The sequence below is a fragment of the Schistocerca nitens genome, chromosome 3 (assembly GCF_023898315.1).
Source record: "Schistocerca nitens isolate TAMUIC-IGC-003100 chromosome 3, iqSchNite1.1, whole genome shotgun sequence".
NCBI classification, from domain to species: Eukaryota; Metazoa; Arthropoda; class Insecta; order Orthoptera; family Acrididae; genus Schistocerca; species Schistocerca nitens.
The window spans coordinates 694797262-694820948 of record NC_064616.1 but is presented as its reverse complement, the minus strand read 5'-3'; the positions used below and the strand labels follow the sequence as shown (position 1 = coordinate 694820948).

The 23687-nt window shown below is 40.4% G+C and overlaps 1 protein-coding gene across 2 annotated transcripts in view; it reads right to left on the bottom strand.

Annotated features, from left to right (window-relative positions):
* The window catches only part of LOC126248664 (glutamate receptor ionotropic, kainate 2-like), a 542085-nt gene that overhangs the window by 26728 nt on the left and 491670 nt on the right, over positions 1–23687 (bottom strand). The window contains exon 18 of one of the 2 annotated variants that reach the window (XR_007545524.1): positions 23439–23672. Coding sequence is in view for 1 of the 2 variants with exons in the window: in XM_049949880.1 (XP_049805837.1) it covers positions 23493–23672 (180 nt within the window). In the remaining variant the exon portion in view is untranslated. Of the gene's footprint in view, positions 1–23430; positions 23673–23687 lie in introns of those variants that run through there. The other variant, XM_049949880.1, reaches the window with a different exon arrangement.

The window sequence follows — 23687 nt, the reverse complement described above, 5'->3', positions numbered from 1 at the left end:
GACTAGAGTGGCCAGCACGTTCTTCAGACATGAATCCTAACATACATGCCTGGGATAGATTGAAAAGGGCTGTTCATGGGTGACATGTCCCACCAATCACTCTGAGGGATCTACGCCAAAACGCCGTTGAGGAGTGGGACAATCTGGGCCAACAGTGCCTTGATGAACTTGTGGATAGTATGCCATGATGAATACAGGCATACATCAATACACACACTGGTACTTCTAATACCCAGTAGCACTACTGGGTATTAGAGGTACTGGTGTGTGCAGCAATCTGGACCACCAACTCTGAAGACTGTAAACCATCCATTACCATGTGTAAATGTGTCGTTAGTGTCGATGCTAAAATTGAATTTACAGCCACAAAACACAGCTGGTCCATCCAGTAGAGAGTGGGCAGCAACAGATTTTACTGTATTCTTCTTCTTGTCTGCAGCTGACGTTGTCATTTCAACGTCTTCAATAGTATTATATACAGTCTGTCTTGCGCGACGTCGTAGCCTTCTGTATCTCATCACGGCAGCGTTCAATGCAGTTGCCTGTTGAAGACGTTGAAATGACAATGTCAGCTGCAGACAAGAAGAAGAATACAGTAAAATCTGTTGCTGCCCACTCTCTACTGGATGGACCAGCTGTGTTTTGTGGCTGTAAATTCAATTTTAGCATCGACACTAACGACACATTTACACATGGTCCAGAAGGCTACGACGTCGCGCAAGACATACTGTATATAAGACTATTGAAGACGTTGAAATGACAACGTCAGCTGCAGACAAGAAGAAGAATACAGTAAAATCTGTTGCTGCCCACTCTCTACTGGATGGACCAGCTGTGTTTTGTGGCTGTAAATTCAATTTTAGCATCGACACTAATGACACATTTACACATGGTAATGGATGGTTTACAGTCGCTATTGTACGAGGAGGTACTGGAGTTCCAAACGTCACAGGATTGGAAAGCTTCGTGGACAGGGACATCATCGCATACAAAACCTTTCATGTTACCGAAAATGCTAATAAAGACTTTGGAAAATCTACCTATATGTCACCCTCACCCTTTGTGCTGTATACTCGTAATAGACGTAAGCTTAATGTGAATGAAACTGTATTTATATGTTGTAAAGTTATTGATCGGTACCCCCCCCCCCCCCCCCCCCCCCCCCCCCCAGTTATTGATCTGTAGCGTACCCTGACTGAGGTTATGCAGGAAATTTTTTTTTGGCAGGGGGGGTCAGGGGGGGCGCAGCCCCCCCCTGCAACGCATAGAGTAAGCCACAGCAATGCTCCGCTGCGCGACGTCACTGGCAGCGCGCGTTGCGCAACGCCCGGCTCTGCAGGCAACTCGGCCCTTAAAAAGATTAGCAATGTCTGGTTTTCATGAGTAATAAAACGGGGGGAAATGATGTTTATGTTGATCTCTGCTGCAATTTTCTGTACAGGTTCCGGAACTGATTCTTATACTCACCCAACGTTCCTGATTTGGGTTTTCCAAGTTGTTTCATGATTTCAATACTCCCTCACGTCCCTGTAATGCCAAGTTAACAATTCCTTGATACCCCAGCATATATTGTGTCAACCAATCAATTCCTGTCATAAATTTTTTTCCCAATTTGATTCAGAACTCCCTCATTAGTAACATGATCTACCAATCTAATCTTCAGCATTTTTCTGTAGCATTGCATTTCAAAAGTTTCTATTCTCTTCTAATCTGAACTGTTTATTGTCAATGTTTCACTTCTGTACAAGGCTGCACTCCAAACAAATATCTTCAGAAAAGATTTATTAGCACTTAAATCTTTATATTAGAGAATAATAAATTTTTCTTTTATTGCTGCCCAAATAGCAAAGCTCATGTATTACTTTTAGTGACTCACTTCCTAATTTAAGTTTGGTACTAGTGACACTTGCCAGCACCTGCTATATTTGGAATTATTACATTCTTCTTCAAGTCTATGGGCATTTTGTCTACTTTATATATTTTGTGGATTAGGTAGAATAGATTTGTTATGGCTGGCTCTCCCAAGGATACAAGTAATTGTGAAGAATTTTTGTCTACTCCAGGTGTCTTGTTTCAACTTATATCTTTCAGTTCTCTGTCAGATCCTTCTTGCAATATCATATCTTCCATCTGGTATTCATCTACTTCCTCTTCCCTTTCTATGATATTTCCTTTAATTTCATTTCCTTTATATAACACCTCTATATATTCCTCCAACATTTTGATTTTCTCTTCTTTGCTTAGTAATAGTTCTCCAGGTGAGCTCTTGACATTCATACACTTGCTTTTTAATTCATCAAATCTCTCTTCAGTTTTCTCATACGTTTTATCTATCCTTCCCCTGTAGTTTTATTTAAGCTAATTGTTACATGAAAGGTAGCAGGCTATGCAGCTCAGCTACCTGTCCTGCCACTGTGGGAATGGTTGTATGTTACACCAACTAAACTGCTCTCAATAAATGTTATATAGGAATGGACAGAACAGAATGGCCCAGGACATACATCACATGTAGCAACATACTACATATCACATAAAAAACATTTATTCAATTGAAAGAAAGAATCTCATTGACAAGTTACAGTGGTCAATTTCAAGTTGGCAATAATAATTCACATCTAATTTTGAATAAGCAAATTTTACTGTACAGGAACCAATACACAACTTGAAAATCCTATTAGTTCTGACATCAACACTGGCATGGAACACCTAAGTCCCATGCTAAAACATAAAATATTAATAATGTTCCAGATTGCACACAAAATTACACACATCAGGCAATGGTTTTTTAGAAATGTCTGTAATAAATGATCTCTTTCTTTTCTGGATCACTGTATTTAATTGACCTTAACTGACAAATTACTAAACATTGTTGACAGAGTAATATTGTTCAGTGAATAGTGTCTATCAAAACTCAGTTATTAATTATTTCCAGTCCATAAATTTCTAATGTCATCATTGTCCATTGGATTTGTTGAGGAGCCTACCTAGTACAGTGGGTGCACACGTGTGTTACTGTGTCACCTGTTCACCAACTGATATAAGGATTAGAATGTAATCTGCACCATCAGTTCACTTCAGCAGACTAATACAATCTGATGCTCTGTGCACATAATCTTTAACAATCTTTAGCAGTTTTCTGCACGCACAAAATCACCTGGAGCCCTTTGTTTATCTACTACCAGCCCTCCACAGGCAAATGCTGTGCACTGCTAAGTGGCTATGCATTACGAAGCCAACTTACCCACTTTTGTCTTCTGCCTTCAACCTAAATAAATCATTCAGCAATGCCTAATATTTCTCAGACAAACTCATTTTTACAATCACTAACAAAACTTTGGAGTTCATGTAAGTTTTGTGCATTGCTAGGTATCTCCACTGGAAGTGTCACCTAGAAGATTGCTTGCTGCCATGTGACTTTTTGGGAAAAATTGTGTACTTGGTAGAGAGGTAAGCATGAGATATACTGCTGCTTGATTCTACATGCAGTCTGCAATGATGTGTGTGCAGGTTGACATGTCATGTGCTCAGTGCTAGCCTGTCTGTCACAGGAGATGGTTAGCGGATGCGAAAATGGATTTGCACATCACCACACAATTCCCCCGTTGCTAGAGTTGACAGTCAGCTGACGGATGTGGTGACTGTAGCCAGTGTCATTCGGCACTCTGAGGTGGGGTGGCAGATGCAAATGGTGTTCTAAGTGGTGGCCTCCAGATCATCTGGCACTGGGTGTGGGGGCAGTTACATATTGCACCACTGGTTGGGGAGTGAGGGGTCAAAGTGCCGCAGCTGGCTGGCGGGTCAGACAGGCTGTGCAGTGTGTGACAGCCTGCTGGCAGCTGGGCTGGTTGTACATGGTGAATGAAGCACCATGTGTTGCGTGCAACAGGTAAACCACACACAGTCGTGTGCCTATGCCACATGTTGTTGCAGCCTCATGCTGGAACTGCGGCTCATGCGTTGTCATGTGGGCCCGGACTGGTGTTGAGGGATTGGTGACCCATCACTCAGATCTAGGAGTGTTGTGCAGATGTCCCATGACCCAGGTAGGATGGCAATGTGTAGGTCTACTGTACTTTGGGCAGTTATGCTGGTATAGGTGGTAATGAAGGGGGGTGGGGTGGGGGGCAGCACGGCCCCCAGGTAGGTGTCCCACACATCAGCCAATGGGTTGACAGGAGCAGCTGGGGTTTCACTTACAGTACCCAATGGCAGCTCAATCTCAATGTTAGATGGCGGGGACAGGCTGGAAAGATCCAGTCTGTACACCAGCTTCAGATGATTGATGGGGACTGTGATGCAGTTACCATAGAGGCAGTTGGAGAAAATTATATTGCCTCTCTTGAGCACCAGTTACAGACCAGAATACTGTGGGCAGAGGGGCAGCTAGTGGACATCCACTCAGAGCATAACATGCATGCACACACAGAGGTCTTTATGCACAAAGAACTTGTGTTCACCTTGACACCATAGGGATACTGGATGAAGATGCATTATGCAGTCTGCCCATAGATGATTTTGGAGGTGGATTCATGCAAGTTGGCTTTGTAGGCCACACACAAACCTATGAGAACTAATGGTAGAGTGGTACACCAGGTTGTACTGTGGCATGTGAGGGCACCTTTCAGTGTTTTGGGGAATCTCCCCATAACACTGTTTGTGACGGGGTCGTAACTGAGCATGAAATGAATGAGTGTGCTGCATGTTTTAGCTAATATTTTAAGTAGGTCTGATGTGAATTGTTATCTGCAGTCTACTGTTATGTGGCAGTGGCACTCAAAATGTGTGACCCAAATGTCCATGAAAGCTGTAGCCACCATATCTGCGATGATTTTGGACAGTGGTACGGCCTCCAGGCACAGTTGAACCTGTCGATGACATAGAGTGCATACTTGTGGCCATTTGATGATGGGAGGGGTCCAACAAGCTCAGTGTGGACGTGAGAGAATAAGTGGTCAGCTAGAGGGAAAGAGGCAACTGCAGTGTGAATGTGGAGGCCTACTCTGGCACTCCAGAAAGGGAGGCAAGAGCATGTCCAGAAGATGCAATCTCATTGTACGCCAGGCCATACAAGAATTCTTGCACAGGAGTCACAGATGCTTGAACACAGCAATGAGACAAACTGTGGAGGTGCTCAAAAGCCAGGCAGCAGAAGTCAGGGAATAGGTAGTGGCATATGTGTTCATTAGGACCAAATAAATGACAAATAAATGACATCATACCTGGGATCATATGTAGTTGAAGGATGAGTCCAGTGTTAGGGTCACTGTGTAATGTTTGTAATTTGGGGGATGGTTGCCTTGGCAGCAGCTAGGGTGGTGTAATAAAGGGGGGCTGTAATGGCGCAGAAGCAACTATGACAGTCGGTGACAGTATTGTCAATGCGTACCATGTTGTCAGTGAATACTGTAAAGGGGCATTTATCACTGGAGGAATGGAAATACTTTATGGCCTCATACATGGCAAGAAACTGTATTGTAATATGTGACCCACCAGTGTTATGGCTTAGACAGCCACTGCCAATCGCCTTCAACATGTTTCTGTAGGATGCAGGAGCCGGTAGGTGATATTCTATACCCAAAGAAGTCAATCTCTGAGACATCAAAAACCCACTTTTCCAGGTTGATTGTCACTACTACTGTTCAGAGGTGGGAGAAAACCTCCTGGAGTTGGCAACAGTGCTCCACTGGGTTGCAAGAGTAAATCAAGCCATCAGCCAAGTATGCAAAGCAACATGAGGCAACACACAGGATGCTGTCAAGCAAACACTGCCAGGTCTGAACAGTGTTGTGAAATGAAAATGGCATAAATATACTTTTAAATAGACCAAGAGCCATGATTATCACTATCCTTTCAATATCTTCTGCGGTAACCAGAACTTTTGTAAAAGCTTTTGCATGGTCTAACTTGCCAAACATGGTAGTGACCGACAGGTGGTTACAAAAGATGCTTAATAGCAGAACCAGATTAAGGTCCAGAACTGTTCTCTTGTTGAGGGTGCAGAAGTCCCTGCACGGGCTCCAAGTCCCACCTTTCTGGCCACAAGATGTAAGGCAGGAGCCCAGGGGCATTTTTGTGGGGCATAACACACCGACAGTGATGGCTGTCTTGATTTTGGTGTGCGTAGCTTGGCATTTGAGAGGCAGGTGGTGGCAGGGGTGGCAGACAACTGGGGGACCCTGGCTTGTTGCAGTGGTAGTGGGTGAGGAAAATGACACTGGGTGCAGGTGGGGTCAGGTTTGCAGAGGGGGTTTGCGGTGTTGTGTTGTGGCAATCATGGTGTGGATGTCAATTGATTTAGACACCCTGTTGGCAATGATGGCTTCCACATCAACTTTCATGTGGTCATATATAGCCACTGCCATACAAGTTACAGCAGGCAGTCATGTGAGGAAATTTATAAGCAGCAGGTTATTTGGCATTATCACGTGTTTGGTCAGAATGTGCATATGTTGCAGGAGCTGTTAGGGTCACATATCTATGCATTTCTTTGTTGAAAATAACATGCATGTGAGATGCTTCTCTGATGAGGTCAACCAGCATATCAATTGATCTGATTGAAGGCTTAGATGTGCAACCATGAAAGTTAACTGTGTAGTATCGCTAGTCATGGAAGAGGCTACAAAAATTGCTTCTGTAAAGGCAAATCACAGCTGGGGGTGGCAGGTGGACCACGGAATGAAATAGGCAGATATGTGGAAAGGTGGGGCATGCATAGCAATGTTACCAGTCTGCAAGAGCTGCACATGCTGGCTACAGAATGCATCCAATACAGTTATCAGTTCTGTTTTCTTGGAAGGGGTGGGGGGTGAGTCTCGAAGGGGGGGGGGGGGGTGGCCAGCTTTGGATTCATTCTCCATTTGACCAATGATGCTATGTCTGTAAGGTGTTGGTTGGTTGGTTGATTTGAGAGAGGGGACCAAACAGTGAGGTCACTGTTCCCATCAGATTAAGGAGGGATGGGGAAGGAAGTCAGCCATGTCCTTTCAAAGGAACAATGCTGACATTTGCCAAAAGCAATTTAGGGAAATCATGGGAAACCTAAATCAGGATGGTCAGATGTGGATTTGAACCATAGTCCTCCCAAATGAGGGTCCAGTGTGTTAAACACTTTGCCACCTCACTCAGTCATTAGGTGTCTGTTTTGCAGCTTGGATGGGGCCACCATTGTGGGAACAGTTGTATGTTCCTCCAACTAATCTGCTCCAAAAAATGTTACATAGGAATGGACTGGACAGAATGGCCTAGAAAATACATCACATGTAGCAACTTACTACGTACCACTCAGAAAACATTTATTCAACTAAAAGAAAGAATCTCACTGGCAAGTTACAGTGATCACTTTGATGCTTACAATATTAATTCATATCTAATTATGAATAAGAAACTGTTTGGTGCCATGTAGGGAGTGGCATGTAACTTGAAAATCCCATTAGTTTCCAAATCAGTACCGGTGTGGAACAGCTAAGTGTTATGCTAAAATGAAAAACATTAATATTGCTCCAGGCTACACATGTCAGACAATGGTTTCTTGTCATGTGTACAGCAACTGGCCTCTTTGTTTTCAGGATCAATGTAGTTAATTGAATGTAACACACAAATTACTAAAAATTGTTCACAGAATAATATTATTCAGTGGATAGTGTTCATCAAATCACCGAGTTATTAATTATTCCTAGTTGTAAATTTCTAATATCATCATTGTCCAGTCTGTTCATAGAGGGGCCTACTTAGTACAGCAGGTGTACATATGTGTTACCGTGTTGGCTCTTTGCTAAGTAATACAAGGTTCAGAATGCAATTTGCACCATCGGTTCAGTTCAGCAGACTACAATAATCAGATTATCCATGCACATAACCTTTAGTTTGTGGTGAGCATTTTTTTGCACACATCTAATCACTTGAAGCCCTTTGTTTATCTACCACTGTCTCTCCATTGGCAAATCTGTGCACCACTATGTTGCTGTGCATTACCAAGCCAACATACCCACTGATTGTCCTCTTGCTTGAATCTAAACTAATCACTTGGAAAGCCATTAAATGTCTGATATCACTTCAACAAACTTAATTTTGCAATCACTAGCAAAACTTGGGAGAACATGTCCCATTATGCGTGTTGCTAGGCATTTCTACAGGAAGTGCTGCTGAGAAGAATGCCAGCTGCTGCGTGGCTTTTTTGGAAAAAACCCATGCTTGCCAAAGAGGTTAACATGAGATATACTACTGCTTCACACTACACATGGTCTAAAAAGCTGTGCACACCTTTTGACGTGTCATCTGTTCAGTGCCAGCCCATCTGTCGCAGCAGATGGGTGATGCGTGCAAAAATGTTTTTTTGCAGCCTCACACCACTTCCTCTGTGCTGTGCTGCCTAAAGCAATGTGCCAGCCAGTTCTCAGTGAGCTATTGTAGTGGGAGATTTGAGTGACTTTCAGCTTCACACGCCTCAAGATGTGTGATGAAAGCAGTTGAGAGAGGGGCAGACTGAGGCTGCACACTCATAGGAAACTTTCAAAAAGTGTTCGAGATGGCATGATTATACATAGTTAGTCGCATGAATTGTTGTGTTCCATGAAGGATGCAGGAGTGCTGCTACTTCTTTTGGATACAGTGGTGGAGGGAACTGCAGCAGCTCTGCAAATCAGTGAATGATCAGTGATAAGAATCTGCAAGGAGAAATTCATGAAAGAAGAATCAGGCAAGTCATCTATATTGGAGACATCTGGGAAGAAGATATGCATATATACATGTGCTTATTGTTAAAGTATTATTTAAGGAAGAAAAATCCTACACTCAAAAAGCTACATACTACCCTCGTAGAACTATTTCAGGGTAGTACAACCTCCTTGGTAAGGGATGTGAAAAGGTTAGGATTCTGCTATAAGTCCATTACTGGTTGCAAGTTATTAAAGGTATGCCAAGATATTGCAGCCTGGCAATGCCACTTTCATAGAGAATTAGTAAGGACAAATTTTGATGATGATATCGTTTGGCTTGGTGAAATGTGGCTGAATGTGAACACGGTTTACAAACAGTCTGGACAGACAATACCATCAGTGGTAATATGGCAGCTCCTTTCAGCAGAGGAAAAAGATAAATAATTGTATCATATGCCATGGATTCAAAAGGTTTCATTTCTAATTGCCTGCTGTTATTCACTTCAAACAAGACCTCCGACTACAATTATGAGACGAACCGCAGTACTTTTGTGAAAGATTTATCCACAAAGTTTCTTGCAATAGCTGCACTGTCTTGTTTGAAGTCTTTTGAATCTTAAATGATCTATAAATTCTGTTACAAAATAGAAGCAATGATCCAATAAGAATGCTCTTAGGGTTTTACAAAAGAGTAAGAATGATGATATGTCTTTTAGTTTATACACAAGACTATTGTAAATTTGTGTAGTGCTGTTTACTGTGGAGGTTTTATAGGCTGATGTCCTTATTGACTGAACATGACACTTCAACAAACTTAATTTTGCAATCACTAGCAAAACTTGGGAGAACATGTCCCATCATGCATGTTGCTAGGCATCTCTACAGGAAGTGTGGCTGAATGCAAACACGGTTTACAAACAGTCTGGACAGACAATACCATCAGTGGTAATATGGCAGCTCCTTTCAGCAGAGGAAAAAGATAAATAATTGTATCATATGCCATGGATTCAAAATTCTTTCTAATGTATTTACAGATTTCTAATATATACAGACGGTGAAGAGGGAGAATTGATGACTTTTGAAAAAGGGGTTTGCAAGAATCTGTTTGTTGAGCATGTTGCATTTCTCTTACAGTTCTTTTTTGAGTCAAGAAGATGACTGAACTAGGTGGTGTATTACCCCAGAAAATAATTCCATATAGTACAATGCTATGGAATTGGGCAAAGTAGGCATTTCGGACAGTGCTATAACTTGCTTTGACAGAGAGTAAAAACAGACTGTAACATATTTTCTTTAGTGTTTCATTCATTTTATTTATAAGTGTGTGCCATTTGAAGTTATTTTGAAGCAATAAGCCTAAAAACTTTGTTTCCAGAGGAGATGAAATTTTGTTTCGGTTTATTGTCACACTGGTGCATCATGCATCACCTTTTAAACAGAAATTTAGGAATGTTGTTTTTTGGTGTTTATCGTAGGTTTATTCCACTCAAACCATCTATTTAGCTGTTGTGTAGTCTTATTAACAGCTGCTTGAAGCTGTAATTAGGATGCTTGTGTCATCTGCAAAAAAGTATTTGTTTGTGACTCAATGTTCAGGTCTAGATCATTTGTATACAGGAGAAAGAGGATTGTCCCAAGAATGGATCCCTGAGGGACTCCTTTATTTAGAACTTCTGCATCTGAGGAGCATGTCATGGTGTTTTTCCTTTAGTTCATGTTTTATTTGTATTATTTGTTTCCTGTTCGTCAAGAATGAAGTGAACCATTGTAGTGCAGTGCCTCTAATGCCATATCCTTGGAGTTTCTCCAACAGTATGTCAAAGGCTTTACTTATGTCTAAAAAAATGCCAGTGGCTTTTTGTTTTTTGTCTATTGCTTGCAGGGCATTTTCTATAAAACCATAGACTGCACTGGTTGTTGTTATGTATAATGCTCCATTTTGTTTTGTTGTATATGAGAAGGCAACCACAAAGGCAACAAAGAAAACTGACATTCTTTTATGGCAAGAGAAAGATAATATAATATTTGACAGTAACTTGATAAGGATGGAATTATTAGAACTGGTGCCACAAAACAAGCCAAAGAAGCCAGTTTACATTGTGGATGAAATCGTAAAAGATACGGGCATAATTTGCTCAGACTGACTCCCTACCATTGCCACTTCAATGCTATGAACTGATTTGGGTTCAAGTTAAACCACAAACTGCTGTAGAAAATAAAAGAAAAAAATTATGTTGACTGAAGTGGAATGGCTTTTGAAGGAGGCAGTTGAAAAAATGACAGTAGTAAGACTGGCAAAAGGTAGTGGATCATGTGAAAGCAGTAATACGGGAAGCATGAAGTGATGAAGATGTGTTACAACAGGGCATTGAAGATGTGATAAAATCTGTTGCTATGAGAAGGACACTGATAGTTCCACTGGCTCGGACTCTGAATTAAGCAGTATCTTCCCATTGCCTAATTAGTATATTAAATGTGCAAACAAAGTTGACACTCACTGCTATTTCTGATGGGTGTGACTGTATATGGCAAATGCCTTTACAGTCACTCCCAGCAGCCACAGCGCCAAGTGTCAACTTTGTTTGTGGCTAAAATATAGTGTATATCACACTTTATTGAAAGTCTTACTTCCATTAAATCTTGTGTTTATGACTTTATTTTGATCAGTCTCTCATTCCTTTTGTGAGACTAAAGAATACTTTCTAGCCACCTCCCATCATCTCCTTGTGATAAGTTAGACTGCATTTTAAATATGTTTCATTCTGTGTAGATGTCAAGACATTATTTCATGAATGTGATAGTTTTTGAGATGTGCAATGATGAGGAGGACACTTTTCCAGAATCGAAAATTTCTCCTGTTTCAATTGCAAAGTAACACAGGCTTTAATTAAAATTAAGAATTAGTTTTGAAGTGCTTAGGGCTAACACTGACAACAATACTATATAAATCTCAGAATTTTCATATTATTTTTTTTATAGGAGATCGAGACTTTAATCGTCATACTCGTTATGAGTTAAATACTGATACAATTGCATAATAACACTGTGTTCTGAATTATATATATTCATTGCCAAGTGAGATATTTTAGTAATCAATGATAAAAAATATTACTGCGTGAGCTTTAGTATATGAGATATGAAATGATAAATTTGATAGTGTTTCCAAAGAGGAGAATATTTTCTGTTTCAAAAAATTAAGATAACTCTTTTCCTAAAATAAATTAAGAATAGATTTTTGACACCCTGACAGACACTATAGAGGTCTACATTGTTTGTGGATTTGAGATTTTTTACTTGATTTTTGTGGAAGATATAAGTTTTAAAGCAGTTTTCTGTCACCACAGACAGCGCTGTGCTGTGGCGGCTGCCTGCAGACTGTACTGGATGCAAAAACATCGCAAATTTTGAGCTTAAATGTTAAGTGGCAAATACACTCCTGGAAATGGAAAAAAGAACACATTGACACCGGTGTGTCAGACCCACCATACTTGCTCCGGACACTGCGAGAGGGCTGTACAAGCAATGATCACACGCACGGCACAGCGGACACACCAGGAACCGCGGTGTTGGCCGTCGAATGGCGCTAGCTGCGCAGCATTTGTGCACCGCCGCCGTCAGTGTCAGCCAGTTTGCCGTGGCATACGGAGCTCCATCGCAGTCTTTAACACTGGTAGCATGCCGCGACAGCGTGGACGTGAACCGTATGTGCAGTTGACGGACTTTGAGCGAGGGCGTATAGTGGGCATGCGGGAGGCCGGGTGGACGTACCACCGAATTGCTCAACACGTGGGGCGTGAGGTCTCCACAGGACATCGATGTTGTCGCCAGTGGTCGGCGGAAGGGGCACGTGCCCGTCGACCTGGGACCGGACCGCAGCGACGCACGGATGCACGCCAAGACCGTAGGATCCTACGCAGTGCCGTAGGGGACCGCACCGCCACTTCCCAGCAAATTAGGGACACTGTTGCTCCTGGGGTATCGGCGAGGACCATTCGCAACCGTCTCCATGAAGCTGGGCTACGGTCCCGCACACCGTTAGGCCGTCTTCCGCTCACGCCCCAACATCGTGCAGCCCGCATCCAGTGGTGTCGCGACAGGCGTGAATGGTGGGACGAATGGAGACGTGTCGTCTTCAGCGATGAGAGTCGCTTCTGCCTTGGTGCCAATGATGGTCGTATGCGTGTTTGGCGCCGTGCAGGTGAGCGCCACAATCAGGACTGCATACGACCGAGGCACACAGGGCCAACACCCGGCATCATGGTGTGGGGAGCGATCTCCTACACTGGCCGTACACCACTGGTGATTGTCGAGGGGACACTGAATAGTGCACGGTACATCCAAACCGTCATCGAACCCATCGTTCTACCATTCCTAGACCGGCAAGGGAACTTGCTGTTCCAACAGGACAATGCACGTCCGCATGTATCCCGTGCCACCCAACGTGCTCTAGAAGGTGTAAGTCAACTACCCTGGCCAGCAAGATCTCCGGATCTGTCCCCCATTGAGCATGTTTGGGACTGGATGAAGCATCGTCTCACGCGGTCTGCGCGTCCAGCACGAACGCTGGTCCAACTGAGGCGCCAGGTGGAAATGGCATTGCAAGCCGTTCCACAGGACTACATCCAGCATCTCTACGATCGTCTCCATGGGAGAATAGCAGCCTGCATTGCTGCGAAAGGTGGATATACACTGTACTAGTGCCGACATTGTGCATGCTCTGTTGCCTGTGTCTATGTGCCTATGGTTCTGTCAGTGTGATCATATGATGTATCTGACCCCAGGAATGTGTCAATAAAGTTTCCCCTTCCTGGGACAATGAATTCACGGTGTTCTTATTTCAATTTCCAGGAGTGTAGTTTAAATCAGACTTTAGTTTCACATGTTTCTATAACCTTGCATTTGGCCTCTTCCTACTTACGAGGAAATGGTCCAGTCCAACACATAACCTGCTCTGGAATTTTGTACACAGGAGGAATACACTGAAAGAAATGCAGTGCTAAAATTTTAGCTACTAAGATGCACTGAAAGTATTTTTTTAAAAAAATGTTGAAGCTACTAAATTTTTCCATGTGAAAACTGCTTATAACAGTGGTTTTTACAGCCCTTCTGGCCTAGCTCATGACTCAGAAAATGAGCTGAAGCAGCCTAGACAAGAGAGCATAGAGTAGCCCAAAAATCCAGGGTGCACACTTGTGAATTTTAAATATCGCATATCATAAATTTTTTGGACAACTTGTAGGTCATATTGACAGGTAAATTGTTTTGAGTGCAATGCTTACAACTGTGACTAGCAGGGAAAAACAAAGGAAAACCCAAAAGAATTGCTGCAATTTAGTCGTCATACCACTGGAAAGGTGAATGAAGTAAGTATTAGTTTCAGTGGCGTTGAGAAACGGCTGAAATCATTATAAATAAACAAAGCTCCAGTCCCCAATTAAGTTCCTGTCAGATTCTATACTGAATTTGTTGCAGAGTTCGCCCCTCTTCCAACTCTAATCTATCACAGATCCCTCAAACAAGAAACCCTGCCCAGTTGTTGGAAAAATGTACAGGTCACACCCATGAACAAGAAGGGTAGCAGAAGTGGTCCACAAAGCTACCACCTAATATACTTGACATTGATTTGTTGTAGAATCTTAGAACATATTCTGAGCTCAAACGTAATGAGGTATCTCAAACAGAAGGACCTTCTCAGTGCCAACCAGCATGGATATTGAAAACATCGATGATGTGAAATCCAACTTGCACTTTTCTCACATGATGTACTGAAAGCTTTGGATGAAGGCAACCAGGTAGAAGCAGTATTTTTGGATTTCCAAAAACCATTTCACTCAGTAACACATGGCTTATTGGCAAAAGTACAATCATATGGGGTATCAAGTGAAATTTGTGACTGGATTGAGGACTTTTTGGTAGGGAGGACACAGCATGTTATTTTGGATGGAGAGTCATTATCAGATGTAGAAGTAACTTCAGATGTGCCCCATGGAAATGTGTTAGGACCCTTGCTGTTCATATGGATATTAGTGACCTTCCAGACAATACTAGTAGTAAAATCTGCCTTTTTGCAGATGATGCAGTTATCTATAATGTAGTACTATCTGAAAGAAGCTGTATAAATGTTCAGTCAGATATTGATAAGATTTAAATGTGGTTCAGAGATTGGTGACTTGCTCTAAATTTTCATAAATGTAAAATTTTGCATTTCTCAAAATGAAAAAAAGTGTAGTATCCTATGACTATAATATCATTGAAATTGGTCAACTCATACAAATACCTGGATGTAGCACTTTGAAGGGATATGAAATGGACTGATCACATAGCTTCAATCATGGGTAAAGCAGATGGTAGACTTCGGTTTATTGGTAGAATACTGGGGAAGTGCAGTCAATATACAAAGGAGATTGCTTACAAATCACTCTTGTGACTGGTTCTAGAATATTGCTCAAGTGTGTGGTGCCTGTACCAAATAGGACTAACAGAGGATATTGAACATGTACAGAGAAGGACATAGAAAATGTTTACTTTCACTGACATTGCATGTGAATGAGCAGCACTATAATGACAGTGAATCTGAATAGTTAGAGAGACATCATCACATTTTATAAAATAGTGATTTACTTAACTTGCGAATGGGATCAGTGTCTAGGGATCTATATTGTTTCAATTCCATCTATCAAGTCCTAGATTGTTTGTTAAGACAAGCTTGGAGCAGTAGTTCTTGCTTTCAGAATATTTTGTTTTATTCCTGTTCTGTGTAAAATAATCCACAATCACAAATACAGTTTAGCATCACAAGAAAGAACATTTATTTGGAATAATATCAATATTTGAGAACAGTTTCATGGTCTTTCTAAAATCCAAACCTCCAAAGAGCTTTACTTGATGTTAAACCTTTCAATAGCAAAATGAGTCTGATGCAACTGGTGCCAGTCAAGAATAATATAAACCATGCTCATTGTTCTCAAAGCTTTCAGCATGTTCTATGAGTCAAAACACTGTTTTTGTAACTTCCACTTTTAGATCTTAATTCAGTTTTAATTTCTTAAGTATTTTTCATCAGTATTAATTCCTTTGAAGGTTTTCGAAAATAACATTTGATGACAAAGTTTTTAAGTTGTTGAAAATTTTCTTAAAGCTGTTAACTTCAGGTTATAATGAAACATTGGTTGAATATTGCAATAAAGATATGAATAGTAACACATGTTTATTATAATTACACTGTAAAATAATAATTAATGATATAGTTTTGCTTGACTGGCATTTGCGGTCATTTATTTGCAAAATAATGTCATAGTGTACATGACAATATATAAAAACATCAATATATAAACAAAATGTTTTAATTGTGATAAATTTCTTCCTGAGGGCTAGTAAATTTTGTGAAGATCCACAATCATTGATTACATAATTTATAAATTAAAAATGAGTTCAGATTTGGCTGGAATTTAGGTAATATCGCAGATTTCTGCATCCAGGAAATATGCCATCAGGTCTTGATTTATAAGACCTCACTCCATTTGCCAGTGCAACAGAAAAGGAAATGACTAGTAGTGGTACAAGGTATCCTCTGCCATGCACTGTATGGTGGCTTGCAGAGTATAGATATGTAGATGAAGATTCTCTATTGCCTTCCCTGTCTCATCTCTTAATTTCCTACCTTTTTTGCAATTTCTTCAGTTTTAACTTACAGTACATAACAAGTAAATTATGATCAGAGTCCACATCTGGCACTAGAAATGTGGTACAGTTTCATTATGTGGTTTCAAAAACTGTGTCTTACCTTCCAGTGTCTCCAGCTCTCTTCCATGTTAACAAACTCCTTACATGATTCTTGAACCAAGTGTTAGTGATTAACTTTTGCTATGTGCAAAGGTCTACTAGGCAGGTTCCTCTTTTTATTCCTTCCACCCAGTCTATATTCTCCTACTACTTTTCATTCTCTTCTTTTTCCCACTACTGAATTCCAGCCATTTATCACAATTAAATGTTCTTCTCCCTTCACTATCTAAATAATTTCTATTGTCTCATAATACATTCTTTCAGTCTCTCATTATCTGTGGGCATAATTGCCATATAAGCTTGTTCTACTGTGATGGGTGTTAGCTTCTTGTCTATCTTGGCCACTATAATGCAGTATATGTGTTATTCATTGTAGCTTACCCGCATTCCTAGTTTCTTATTCATTGTTAGACCTACTACTGCATTAACCCTATTAGATTTTGTGGTGATAATCCTGCACTCAAGTGACCAGAAGACCTGTTATTCCTGTCAGTGCACTTTACTGATTCCCACTATATCTTAAAAGGCCATGTCCTACGTGAGTGACAGAAGCGAGTGGCAGTGCGCGACAGCTTCAGGTGACAAAACACAACTGCAGGTGCAGTTACGGAAGTGTCCTACATGAACAACATCTGTGTCACTGCGTGTCTCCTGCTGCAACTGGTGACATTTGAGAGAAACAGGTAAATGGGGCATCAAAGTGACCAGAATGAGGTCTAGTTTGGCATTAAAATATTTAACTGTTTGAAAGTAATCAGGGTAATGAACAAAAACTTAATTAATAAGCTGAGGAAACATTGAAATATTTCACGAAAAGCTGTTGTAAATGAAGTGTCAAAAATGTCATCTGTTCAAAAACTAGCTATTTTGCACATAAAAAGATACATTGGTGCAGTACTTAAATGTCAAAAACACTTCCTTTGAATCGAATACGTTAGGAAGGCAAACGAGGAGTCAGTTCAAAAAATGGCTCAGAGCACTATGCGAGTTAACATCTGAGGTCATCAGTCCCCTATAACTTAGAACTACTTAAACCTAACTAACCTAAGGACATCACACACATCCATGCCTGAGGCAGGATTCAAACCTGCAACCGTAGCGGTCGCGCGGTTCCAGACTGAAGCGCCTAGAACCGCTCGGCCACACCGGCCGGCTGAGGAGTCAGTACGATCATGCATCCATGGTGCAGTTGTTGGTACTGATGAGGCTTACAAGTGACCACATCTCAGTGAGCTCCATGGTTCATGAGGGCAGATTTTCCATAGTCTTTCTAAACAGAAACAGATCTCTCCATTTTCATTGTAGTGACCCTTGTATGGGCAGTTAATGCATCATCCAGGGGTGTTTTCCAGAATGTCTGAAAATGGCTGAAGCAGTCATTACAAAAAAGTGGAGAAGATAAAGACTTGTATTTAACAAATGATACCAACCCATTTTCTTAGTGAATGTACTGGGTAAGATTTTGGAAAAAGTGCTATTTGTTAAATTAGAATGCCAGAGGATTCTAACAGTTCTAAATGATGCTCAGTATGAATTCAGGAAGGCTAAATGTACTGAGGGTACATTTAATGAGACAAAAATATTAGTTTATGCTGAAAACACCAAATATGTAATAGGTATAATGATGACATACCTGGGGCATTTGCTAACTTACAGTATCCTCCATTTTTAAAAGACCAAGGGAAACGGGCTGCCCAAGAATGTTATACTACTGTCTACTGGATTATTGTAAAGAGTGATATGTGATGTGTGAAGTCCCATGTCAGAAGTTACCACATGCGTTACAAAAGTATATGCTAAGGGCTCTGCTTGTGCTCCTGAATTCTAGGATGTTAGCCTAGAAACACTACTTGATAGATTACATGCAGTCAGGAACTATTAGTAATTCTTGCAGATGCTGATGATTTGATATGTTAAGTGCACACTACTATTCAAGATGTGCCAGAAAATAAATGTGGAAAACCTATTAGAATATTGCATGAGTGATGCTCACAGTGTGACTCAAGGTAGCTCCACAAAAATCAACATATATGTTACTTAAAGGGTGACTTATTAGGGATCTATTGATTAAAACAAATCAAGAGATAATTCAAAAACATACCATCAACCAGTACTTAGCTCTGCACATGGATGAACACTGGACATACAAATCCCATACAGAAATTGTAGCAAGGAACGGGAGTTCTACAATGAAGAAAATTATTAATATGGGGAAAGGAGGTTTCATTTGCCCCTGGATGTGAGTAAACAGTACCACAAGTATATATCAACTGCAATTGTTGGCTATGGTGCCAGTGTTTGGGCACACAGGTTATGACTGTTCTAACCTGCCACTGCAGTAAGAATAATATAGTGAGGAATTCTGTTATGATGCTGTAGAGCCTTCAGCATCACATCTACAGTCATCCTATCTATACTAACAGAGACCAGAAGGAACCAGTGAAATGTAAGTGATATGCTCTATCCATTGCCATACAGTGTGGAGGCAGAAAATATTATCGGGCCTTATATATCATCACAGTAATAGATGCTGAAACTACACATTGTTTAAAGTTAAATTTACAGAAATTACAATTAAAACTTAACTCATTAAATTAATTGAATACATCAAAAAATTGTTTCTTTTTAGCAGTCTCTTCTACTATGCGGGTTATGGCAATTTATTTGTTTAAATCATGAAATTAACAAATATAGTTATGCAAACAGTACTTTTGACAAAACTGTTACTTACTTTGGAATTAATGAAGGGCTGGTCTTGCTAAAAAATTTTTTGAATAGAGCTAAATAGATACTTTAAGATTTTTAGTACTTTGTCTTCCAAATGTTTACTATTATTACAGAATTTATACTTGTTTATATGTCAAAATAGAATTTAAGTTACAAAAGAATTACTGATTTTGCCCTATAATGAAAGATACTAACTATTAACAGTCAAAATAACTTAGAAAATCAATTACATACATAAAACTAAGCACAAAATTAGATATGGCACTATAATCTTTAAGACTCAGGGTCAACTTTTCTCTTTTATGAAAATGTAGATTATCTACATCTACATCTACATCTACATCCATACTCCACAAGCCACCTGACGGTGTGTGGCGGGGGGTATCTTGAGTACCTCTATCAGTTCTCCCTTCTATTCCAGTCTCGTATTGTTTGTGGAAAGAAGGATTGTTGGTATGCCTCTGTGTGGGCTCTAATCCCTCTGATTTTATCCTCATGGTCTCTTCGCGAGATATACGTAGGAGGGAGCAATATACTGCTTGACACCTCGGTGAAGGTATGTCCTTGAAAATTCAACAAAAGCCCGTACCGAGCTACTGCGCGCCTCTCCTGTAGAGTCTTCCACTGGAGTTTATCTATCATATCCATAACGCTTTCGCGATTACTAAATGATCCTGTAATGAAGCGCGCTGCTCTCCGTTGGATCTTCTCTATCACTTCTATCAACCCTATCTGGTACGGATCCCACACTGGTGAGCAGTATTCAAGCAGTGGGCGAACAAGTGTACTGTAACCTACTTCCTTTGTTTTCATATTGTATTTCCTTAGGATTCTTCCAATGAATCTCAGCCTGGCATCTGCTTTACCGTCGATCAACTTTATATGATCATTCCATTTAAAACACTCCTAATGCCTACTCCCAGATAATTTATGGAATTAACTGCTTCCAGTTGCTGACCTGCTATATTGTAGCTAAATGATAAGGGATCTTTCTTTCTACGTATTAGCAGCACATTACACTTGTCTACATTGATATTCAATTGCCATTCCCTGCACCATGCGTCAATTCGCTGCAGATCCTCCTGCATTTCAGTACAATTTTCCATTGTTACAACCTCTCGATATACCACAGCATCATCCGCAAAAAGCCTCAGTGAACTTTCGACGTTATCCACAAGGTCATTTATGTATATTGTGAATAGCAATGGTCCTATGACACTCCCCTGTGGCATGCCTGGAATTACTCTTACTCCAGAAGACTTCTCGCCATTGAGAATGACATGCTGCATTCTGTTATCTAGGTACTCTTCAATCCAATCACACAATTGGTCTGATAGTCAATATGCTCTTACTCTGTTCATTAAACGACTGTGGGGAACTGTATTGAACGCCTTGCAGAAGTCAAGAAACACGGCATCTACCTGGGAACCCGTGTCTATGGTCCTCTGAGTCTCGTGGACGAATAGCGCGAGCTGGGTTTCACATGATCATCTTTTTTAAACCCATACTGATTCCTACAAAGTAGATTTCTAGTCTCCAGAAAAGTCATTATACTCGAACGTAATACATGTTCCAAAATTCTACAACTGATCGACGTAAGAGATATAGGTCTATAGTTCTGCACATCTGTTCAACGTCCATTCTTGAAAACGGGGATGACTTGTGCCCTTTTCCAATCCTTTGGAGCACTACGCTCTTCTAGAGACCTATGGTACACTGCTGCAAGAAGGGGGGCAAGTTCCTTTGCGTACTCTGTATAAAATCGAACTGGTATCCCATCAGGTCCAGCGGCCTTTCCTCTTTTGAGCGATTTTAATTGTTTCTCTATCCCTCTGCCATCTGTTTTGATATCTACCATTTTGTCATCTGTGCGACAGTCTAGAGAAGGAACTACCGTGCAGTCTTCCTCTGTGAAACAGCTTTGATAAAAGACATTTAGTATTTCGGCCTTAAGTCTGTCATCCTCTGTTTCAGTACTATTTTGGTCACTGACTGTCTGGACATTTTGTTTTGATCCACCTACCACTTTGACGTAAGACCAAAATTTCTTAGGATTTTCTGCCAAGTCAGTACATAGAACTTTACTTTCGAATTCATTGAACACCTCTCGCATAGTCCTCCTCACACTACATTTTGGACTGATGACCACAGATGTTAAGTCCCATAGTGCTCAGAGCCATTTGAACTACATTTCACTTCGCGTAATTTTTGTTTGTCTGCAAGGCTTTGGTTTTAATTATGAGTTCTGTGAAGTTCCCTTTGCTTCCGCAGCAGTTTTCTAACTCGGTTGTTGTACCACAGTGGCTCTTTTCCATCTTTTACAATCTTGCCTGGCACATACTCATCTAATGCATATTGTACGATGGTTTTGAACTTTGTCCACTGATCCTCAACACTATCTGTACTTGAGACAAAACTTTTGTGTTGAGCTGTCAAGTACTCTGAAACCAGCTTTTTGTCACTTTTGCTAAACAGAAAAATCTTCCTACCTTTTTTAATATTTCTATTTACGGCTGAAATCATCAATGCATTAACCACTTTATGATCGCTGATTCCCTGTTCAGTGTTAACTGTTTCAAATAGTTCGGGTTTGTTTGTTACCAGAAGGTCTAATATGTTATCGCCATGAGTCGGTTCTCTGTTCAACTGCTCAAGGTAGTTTTTAGATAAAGCACTTAAAAAAATTTCACTGGATTCTTTGTCCCTCTCACCCATTATAAACGTTTGAGTCTCCCAGTCTATATCCAGCAAATTAAAATATCCATCCAGAACTATAACATGGTGGGGAAATCTACTCGAAGTACTTTCCAAAATTTCCTTCAGGTGCTCTACCACAACAGCTGCTGAGCCAGGGGGCCTATAAAGACATCCAATTACCATGTTTGTGCCTGCTTTAACCGTGACCTTCACCCATGTATGCTAATGGTAAATAATTAAAAGTAACAAAATGAATTTAAAGGAGGCAGATGACAAAACAAGAGGTGAATTAAAATTATCCCAGCATGCTTCGTCACAACTTCTCTGCATACAGAACATACATGATACAAGATATTTTCATGTAGTCATACTGTTGATTATTTCCAGTATCAGAAACTGAGAAATACTACAGTAAAGGTTAGAGACTGTTAAGGTTCAGTTTTGAGATTCTTGGAATGGAAAGAAAGGAAGGAAGGAAAGAAGGAAGAAAAAGTGATATGGCAACTCCTGAGGGTTGTTCAGCCACATAAGTGGAAAGCATCTTTTTCCTCCACACACAATGGCCCCATTCTGCTTGGCATGTAAGAGTCTTGTCTCATTAGTATCTGTTGAGTATAAGTTACTTTAATGGTTGTTTGTACGTAGTGTAGTGTCACGTTTTTGTTGTATGATGATGACAGAAGGAAGAGCATGAAACCTGGTGCTGATCCATAGCCTATTCCTCAAAAATATCACAAGGGGCCACTGGACTTAACATTCCCATCCAACAGATGGATCACCATCAATGCTGTCATTTGCCTGCACATTATGAGAGACTGTGGATGCAGAGAGACTTGGAATTTAATCCTGGACAATGGCACAAAATCTGGTGATCAGAACTTCATGCCATCACCTCCACTTCGCTTGTAAGTAAAATACTAGAGAAATAAACTTCTTCCACCACCACAATTCAAACCAGTTACTTCTCAGCTAATCTCAGCCACACAGCTGCACATTACTGAACTTGGTCTAGGATGTGTAATTGAAATGTCCCTCATCAAGAACACAGATCAAATTGAAATAGATGAATATGTAAACATAATGAAACTATTATTCAGAGCCTTTCTGTATATAATTTGTGTAAGTCATTTATTCTTCCCTTTCATACTTCTTTCACATTTATTCATTTCCTGTTTCTGTATCAAATCTGACAAAAGTACCTCTATCGTGTTAGGCCCACGTTCCATATTTAGGTGAATTATATTTCTTGTAGCTTTGTTTTTGACTTGTTTCTCAGTTTGTGCTGATAACCTGCTATTTAGTGTGATACAGTTATTTACACATCTTCTCAGTAAACATTCCATCCACATTTTAACAACAAATCTGCCGTTAACAATTTATTTTCCTCTATGTAGGGACCATTTTAAAATAATATTCATACAAAAGCTAATAGCTGTGACAACTAATGTAATTGTCACAGATTTATTCATTTAATAGTATTACACACTTTCTTTCCTTGTATAACTAACTCACTCTTTATAGTACTTGTAAATAATAGGAATATATCTCAAAGCAACAAGAAAAGTGTCACTTACTTACACAGCAATTTATTTATTACTGTTAATGACTTTGACAATGTAATTAAGTTGCATATCATGTCAGCGGTTCCTTTGAGTCAACAAAGTCATATGAATTTGTGTATGGACTCAAAGGTATGAAATTATTTGTATCTTCCCCTTCTGCATCCTGATTGTACTTCCTGACAGGTTTTGTTGTTCCGTGTAACTTGGCAACAAACCGTAACTCCTCCATTAACAACATTTTGAAAGGTATCTGAAAATGAAAACA